The sequence below is a fragment of the Mastomys coucha genome, unplaced genomic scaffold (genome assembly GCF_008632895.1).
Source record: "Mastomys coucha isolate ucsf_1 unplaced genomic scaffold, UCSF_Mcou_1 pScaffold15, whole genome shotgun sequence".
NCBI lineage: Eukaryota > Metazoa > Chordata > Mammalia > Rodentia > Muridae > Mastomys > Mastomys coucha.
The window spans coordinates 138,101,277-138,108,989 of NW_022196897.1; the positions used below are offsets into that span (position 1 = coordinate 138,101,277).

Consider the following 7,713-nt stretch of genomic DNA (forward strand, 5'->3'; position numbering starts at 1 on the left):
CGATTGGTGAGCTCTATGAGGCTTGTTGCCCATTGGCTGAGTCGCCGGAGCGTGGCCCCCCTCCGCGCCGCCGTTTCCTTGGCAACCAAGGCCTGGAAGAGTAACTCAGGCTGATGCCTCCCCCAGCTCCCTGCGCTGGGGGCAGGGCGCCCTGAAAGAGAGTACCCGGCCTCGCTCCAGGGCTGAAGGGACACACACTGCCACCTAGGGTGGTGGGATGGATGTGCGTGTGCCTGTGTGTGTGTGTGTGTGTGTGTGTACACGAACCGTCCTCAAAGAAAGAAAACTGACCTGTAATTCAACCTCCTCCAGACCTCCTCAGTTGGCATCATTTTGAACCCAGAGCGTGGCAGAAGAGGATCCTGAAGATGAAGGCAGCAAGGCCTGGTGGGAAGCCGGCACCTGCCCTGTGGACTCTTAGCGCCAGGGTTATGAGCGCCTTACATAAAGACACACATTCTATGGTGTGGAACAATGAAGAATGGATATGTGAGTGTGGAAGTTGGCTCCTGTTTTATTTCTCTGGCTCAAAACTGTCCTGGGAGGTTGAGGGAAGTGCTACTCACCTAGGCACTCCATATTACTTAGACACCCATGACGCTGAGACAGCATTCCTGCTGTAAACCCGGAGGAATGAACTTACTTTAGCTCGCAGCAGCTGTGGTTCATCATAGCGGGCAGGGCAGCGTAGACAAAGCAGACTGCCCAGCTGTGGCCAGAGGCAGAGAGACTTCCTATAATGAATGGTCTTTACTTTTTATCTGACACAGCCTCACACTTAGTCTAGGCTAGCTCAAACTTTTGGCAGTCCTCCTGCATCAGCCTTCAAACTGTTGGGATTACAAACATATTGGGGTTATAGTTTCCTACATCCAGGTTCCTAATCTCTCTTGAATGTGGAACACGTATACTTGCTTGTAAGCTGCAGTAGAACACTGGGTTTTGTTCTTAGATCCCAGGTTTGGTTTTGAGACAGTGTTACATTCACTAGCCTACTGCTTACCTGATTACCAGATAGGTTAAGTATTTATCCCTGGCTGGCTCCCCCTCCCCAGTCCTGGGCACCATACCTGGCTAGTTTATATTTCACATGGGCCCTGCTGATTGGATGCAGGTCTTTGTGCTTATATGGCAAGCACTTTATGACGCTAAACTCTCTTAATCTTGCTGCTGTCCACGTCTTCCTTCCAGATTCAAGGCACTGTTTTCCACAAGGCTAGACTGTATTCAGTTTCTAGTTGGGATCTTTCTCTTCTTTTCTTTCTTTCTTTTTCTTCTCTTTACTGGGTACGTAAAAAACTCATCCCTGGGCTTGGAGTTGTAGCTCAGAGGTAGAGGGCCTGCTTAATCAGTATGTTCAAGCCTTAATACTCTAAATAAAAATATCCCAAACAAGAAGGTACCCTGTGGGGGCTGGAGAGATGGCTCAGTGGTTAAGAGCACTTGACTGCTCTTCAAGGGGTCCTGAGTTCAATTCCCAGCAACCACATGGTGGCTCACAGCCATCTGGAATCTGATGCCCTCTTCTGGGTATGCATAAAATATGTGAATAAATCTTTTAAAAAAAGAGACGGTACCATATATTACATTACTTCCCTGCTTAAATTTTTTTCTGTGAGTCATCATTTTTAGACTTAAATTTGTTCGTTCTTCCTACCCCCGACCCCTCCTGTCTTGCTTTGTAGCTGTAGCTCAGGCCTGCTTTAAACTTGCCACCCTCTCCCTTTAGCCTGGGGGGGGGGGTTGCTGGAGTGACAGGCGTGAGTCACCTTGAAATTTTGTTTGTTGCCCAGGCTGGGCTTGATCTCATTATGTATAAAAATTTTGAGGTTGGCCTCACATTTGCAGTTCTCCTGCCTCAGCCTCCCAAGTGTAAGTGTTAGGATTCCAGCTGTGTAGCACCTGGACCATCACACCTGGGAACCCACCTGATGGGAATAGAGAGATTCTAAGGAGAGAGAGATAGATACTCGTGATCTTCCTTTGGCTAGAAGTTATCCACACAGCAGAAATCCAAGAAATCCTCAGGAGTCTCATGCTGGGAGAAGGAGAAGATTGCCCAGTCAGTCCTGCCAGCTAGATGGGGAGCTTGTCTTCTGGACAGAGATCTCTCTCTCGCAGTCCTGACAACTTGCCAGACTATCTTGTGAGGCCTGCTGGAGCACTGTGACACCACAGCACAGTCAGGACTGCCTGGTTATGTTTACCTTTATTTAAACTTGTTAGGACCCCAAAGATGGACCTGACCTACAGAGGCCCTCTTCCCAAAGTGGCCACACTGAATAAATCTCTTTCCTCTGCTTTTTCACTATTGTTTGTTAAACTGCCCAACGATGGGTGATTGGCTGACCTTGGCTTGTTCTGGGCTGCCAGAGCCCAGGCTCCGACCCTCACATGTGACAAAGATGGAGTCGCACTTCCGACATCTTACCAGTGGTGCTGCCAGTGGGTGCTTCATCCCAGCAGCCTGCCCTTTCTTGAGTGTTAGCTCCAGTGTGTGACCTCCAGGGGTGGCCATCTGTCGCTTGAGAACTGGTAGCCATCCTGTCCTGGTAGCTCAGCTCTGTGGTGATCTAGATGGCAGTGCTGTTACCACCCAGCTCAGGGTCCATCCACTTTTAATACTTACAGTGGTGTGTACACACACCTGAGCCAGTGCATTGGGTTTCACAAAAGTTTCTAGAACCTTCCCACTCTGTATTTTAATTGCTCTCTGATTTGCCTAGGTCAGCAGTACTCTTGTTTTCTCTCAGTTCACTGCCCGCCCTACCTTCTTGTCTTTTCCAAGTCAGGTAAGGGCTTTGCTTTGTTTTGAAGACAGGGTCTCACTAATGTAGTCTGGCTGTCCTGGAACTCACTGTGTGTACACCAGGATGGCCTCTGTTTTCCCAAGTGCTAGGATTAAAGATATGGGCCACGACTCACAGCTTACTTCAGGTATTTTCTGTGGGAAGTTTTCTCTGACCCGTCTGAACCAGCTTTCCTTGATCAACAGGGACTTCACCCTTGCAAGTATGTGACTAGATTACTGTGGAGTTCCAGATGCTTTCAAAAAGCCCTTGCTTTACAAATGTTGAAGTGGACAGAACAGACGCCTGACTAGAAGCCCTGAAGCAAAATGCATTGTCCTTAGATATGGCCTACTAGCTCCATCATCTCCTAGCCTTTTCTCTAGCCACATCCGCAACCCTCAGCTGACCTGAATCTACTCTGTACCTCGGGTATATTGTGGTAGGCAGGTACTACATCTCGAGCAATCTTCCCAGCTCTGTGTGCTCTCTGCTCCAACGATGTCTGCTATTGGGTTTCTCTTCCCAAGCCCTTGCCTTCCTTGTATGGTGGGTCTCAGTCAAGACCTTGCCTCTTCTAGTAAAGACATTTGCTTTACATAGTTCTGGACAGGTGGCTTTGTTTTGATTGCCACATGAAGTATTTTAAGATACAGGATGTGACTGAGCTGCCCGCTGGCTTGGTTACCTATGCCCATCTCCACCGTAGCCCTATCTGGCAGATGGCGGCTCTACAGAGTGCCACGCTGGGCCCGTTTGCTGCAGGGACAGGCTCTGGAAAGCTGAATACATTCACTGGTCAGGCAGCCTCCCTGAGGAATTGCAGCTCGGGGGGCTGCGCTCTGACGGAGAGAGGAAGCTGGGGGATGGTTTGGTGTGTTCCAGCCTGAGCCTGGACCGCCTGCTGGAGGCCCTGGCGTGCATTCCGAGGGGGATGGGCAGGGAAGCAGTTTCTTCCTCGGGGTTTCAGGGGTGGGGGAGGGGCGTTGAGAGAAGACTCCTTCAAACTCCAATTCCTAGGCACACAGCCTGCTGGGAGGAAGGGGGTGGGGAGCGTGCTGAAAGCCCGCTTTCTCTAGGAGGCCACGAGCCTTGTCCGAGGGAGGGAGAATATGGGGAAGAGGAAGAAGGGGAGGGAATTACTCTGGAGGGGTTAATCTGATGGCTTTCCGACCTAGGAAGGAGAGGCGTTGAGCTGGTTAAGAAAGCATGTTCCCAAGGATCTCCCAGGCCCCTGCTTTAGATCTGTTCTGCAAAATCCTGGTCGCCAAGTCTTGAGAATCCTACGCTGGAGTCCTTAGCCTTCTAGCATCAGATCTTCAGAGCATGGTGGAAGCCCTCCAAGCCCTTAGCAGCAGCAGGGAGCTGGATACGGGTCCAGAGACCTAGCATCTCTATTTTGCCCACATGCCAACCTCACGTATTTCCAGTTGTGTTCTGCGTGCACACACAGATACACATCTGTCCCCAGTAATAGCGCACCCGAGAAGTCTAGGCAGGCCTGAGTTCCAGGCCTGGCATGATGGCGCGCCTGCGCCTTTAATCCCAGCGCTCTGATCTGAGTTCCAGGGCAGCCAGGACTACACAGAAACTCTGGCTCAAATAAACAGAACATCAACTCTCGCCCTCCCCCCCAAACCTGAAAAGCACATAAACTAGTGAGCTGAGCAAATGCAATGCGCTGGGTTTAGCTAACGGCAGAAGGTGCGGCTACCGTTTGCCTGCAGGTTAGAGAAATAGCAAGTAGGGAAGGGTTTTGAACACGGGGTCTGCAACTTCATCTAACACTTCAGAAAAAAAGACCACAGTAATACGAAAGATAAATATTTATTCAGAACAAATCTTAACAATTGATTTTACATTCTAAGCCACAAGGAAATAGCAAAACAGCAAAGAGAAGACAACAACTGAAGAAAAGCAGTTTACCGTCTTTCACTTTAACTTGGCAACACTTAATTGACCCAGGTCCTGGCCTGGCCTGTTTCCCCAAGAACATTTTCTAGTTTACAGCTCACTCATGATTCTCCTGAGGGTCAGAGGTTAAAGGTTGTGGATGAGCTTCTCTAGGGTTCCTAGTGGCTGAGGCAGAGGTGCAAATGTAAACGTCTGGTCAGTTTCTTTACTGAGGGGAACCGTGTCTCACTGGTGACAGTCACAGTGGAAGGGGATGGCCCTGGAACGTTTAAGATGTGGTACTCCACGGGCTCATGCAGCCCAGAGTGTGCTCCTGGTCCCGTCCTTCCCTAGCTCCCAAGCAGTAGGGCAAGCTTTCTCTGCTCTCTCAGGAGGATTCCTCCACACTGCTGGGATCATCACGGTGGAGAGCAGACTCCCTTGGCCCACCAGTGTGAGGAGATTGTTGTGAAGTGTGAGAGGTAGTGGGATGAGCACCGGGCTTGGGGTCAGGGGACTCTACCACGGGCTATCTGAGGCACCACGCTGTGTACTTTGTCCCAGTCGTTTAACTTCTCTGGGGTCACTTTATCTGCTGGAAAACCGAGGGGTTAGTTTAAAACACCGTCCAGGGAGGCAAAGGCAAGAGTTGGGAGCATCACTGCAAGTCTGCAGCTAGCCTGTTCTATGAATGCAGCCAGTTCCACGCCGACCAAGGGAGATGCAGTGAGACCCTGCCTCAAAACACAAAACCAAAAGCAACCTCCCTCCCAAACCCAACAAAAACCACCTCTTGGGTCTTTTCCAGCAGGTAAGCCTAGGCTCCATGATCCTGTAGAAATATGGCTTCTCAGCCACCACACGGAGCTGTCACAATGTAGGTACTTTTTTTTTTTTTCTTTTTTTGCCATGGAGGCCCTTGGCCACCATTCAGAGCTTATTCAGATTACACACTTCTAGCAACACTGTTTTCACAAAGTCTGATACCACGTAGAAGCAGCAAATGAAAAGGGCCCAGCAGAGAGCTGCAAAAGGTAGACACTCTTAACAGAAGCCAGTCAATAACGTTTTGATTCAATGAGAAAACACTTGATAGAGTGTCTATCCAGCGTTGGGCCCAGTACCCTGGGCTGAGGCATATAAGATGAGCAAGGCGGCCCAAAGGGCAAAAAATCTTTTAAGGAGACAATGTATGAGGGAGGTAGTAAAAATTAAAGGGTGGGGAAGGAGGTGGACGAAAGTACCAAAAACAAATACAAAACGGGAGAGAGAGAAAAAAAAAAGCAGGCGACGTATCTGTTCGCAATGGTTCCGAGTAGTCCTTACTGCTAAAATTCACCATTTCAAACAGGCCAAAAAGGAGCACACGCGGCTTAAAAGGCATAGAGAGAACGTCTCTGGTAGGTTTTAGAAATATCTTCATCCGAAACGATAAAAAAAAATGGTTAAAAAAAAAAAAGTTTTGGCACTTAAGAGGGGTAAGCTGGCTGTGTGTTCACCCTGGCAGGCAGACGCGCCTTCAGTGCCCTGCCACGCTGGTGAGCTGAGCTGCCACGGAATTGTGAACTGCTTTGGGACACTGGGCAAAGGCGTGTCCTCTTTTGCCACAGAGGTTGCACACGATGACCTTCCGGCAGTAAGGGCTCAGGTGCCCCTCTTCCCCGCACCTGAAACACCTGTCCTGCGTGCAGGTGCCGCTCATGTGGGTCCGGGAACCACACCTAAAGCACGTCTTGGGCTGCCCCTTGTACCAGCTGTAGCCCCTCTCCGCTCCCAAGAAGAAGGCCCCGGGCAAGTGCCTCACTCCTCCCTCGCCCTGGCGCAGCTCGATTTCGCACTTGTACTCCCCAGTCCAGATCCCAAACCTGTCGGTCACTTTCACGGGCACGGCCAGCACGTCGCAGTGGCGCTTGAGCCAAGTCACGATGTCCTCCACGTCCACGGTCTCGTTCCGGAAGAGGATGAAGAGGGTCTTCAAGCTGGACCTGCTCCGCCCCAAAACCACAAAGTTCTCCCAGCAGTCCTCCAGCTCTCGCTTCTCCTCGTAGACGCGGAGAAAGAGGGCAAGCTTTTCGGCGGATCGGAAACTCACGTCGAACTCGCGGCTGCCGGGGATCTGAATGACCGCGTAGATGTCGTCGGGGTCCATGCCGATGGAGCGCAGGATGAGCGCACCCACTACGAAGTCCCGGGTCGGACAGGCACTCTCGTCTCCCTGGAAACAGATGCGCACGAGGAAGCGGCCCTTACCCGGGCCGGCAGCCGGTGGCTCGTCCTGGAGCGGTCGCTCGGTTGCATCTTCGGTTGCGCCCGGCCTGGCGGGGGTCGCCATGGCCGCCGTCACCTCGGCCTTCTTCCTTCGACCCGGGTCTCCCGCGCCGCTCGCGCCCTTCTTCCTGTAAGCGTCTGCCGCCTCACCCGTAGGGTCTCTGCGGCGGCCCTTTGGGTCCCCGCGAGCGGCAGGTGGGAAGTCGCCCGGGTTCGGGGCGGCCAGGCCCCCGGGGCTGCCGAGCCCGCCACACGCACCGCTGCCTCCTTCGTCGCGCCGCCGCGGCTCTCGGAAGTCGCCCTTCTTCTCCGCCAGGTTCTTAACCACCTGGGCCCAGCCCATCTTCTCGCGGACGCCCTCCGGTTCCTCGGCGCGGGCCGCGAGGCGCGCGGGGAGCGGGAACTGCGGCCGGCCCCGCTGTGGCTCCTCCTCCGCTCCGCCGCCGGTGGCCATGTTACCTCTTTCCCAGCATCCTCCACTCGCTCCCGCGGGCCGAGGTGCCCATGGCGCGCTCCCGCTCGGGATGAGGGATGAGGGCCGCGGGTTGCGGGGGCGGCTCCCCGCCCCCGCTCTGAAACCCGACGCTTCTGGCTTCCGCCCCCTTGGAAGTCTCGTGTGCCGGAATTCGTGCAGACCGGAGACAGCCCGTCTTGGCCCCGGCTCGCCTCCCCTCTGCGAATGGTGGCGCCTGCCCTACTGCTCTCGAGGTTTTGGCATTTCTCAAGCAGGCTTCAACTGCATTCCAGGAGCAGGGCTTGCAGC

General features: G+C 52.9%; 1 protein-coding gene and 1 long non-coding RNA gene across 2 annotated transcripts; one reads left to right on the forward strand and one right to left on the reverse strand.

Annotated features, from left to right (window-relative positions):
• On the forward strand, window positions 1-501 carry LOC116091170. The gene is made up of 2 exons (XR_004118966.1): window positions 1-223; window positions 313-501. It is a non-coding gene; the product is annotated as an uncharacterized LOC116091170 (long non-coding RNA).
• A 4,099-nt stretch (window positions 502-4,600) lies between these two features.
• On the reverse strand, window positions 4,601-7,667 carry Zcchc3 (zinc finger CCHC-type containing 3). The gene has a single exon (XM_031372278.1). The coding sequence runs from the start codon at window positions 7,402-7,404 to the stop codon at window positions 6,202-6,204; it is 1,203 nt and encodes a 400-aa protein (XP_031228138.1). The 5' UTR covers window positions 7,405-7,667; the 3' UTR covers window positions 4,601-6,201.
• Window positions 7,668-7,713: the final 46 nt, after the last annotated feature.

Bases quoted from the DNA above. Each gene is read 5' to 3' on its own strand.
- Zcchc3 (XM_031372278.1), bottom strand. From the start codon at position 7,404: ATGGCCACCGGCGGCGGAGCGGAGGAGGAGCCACAGCGGGGCCGGCCG.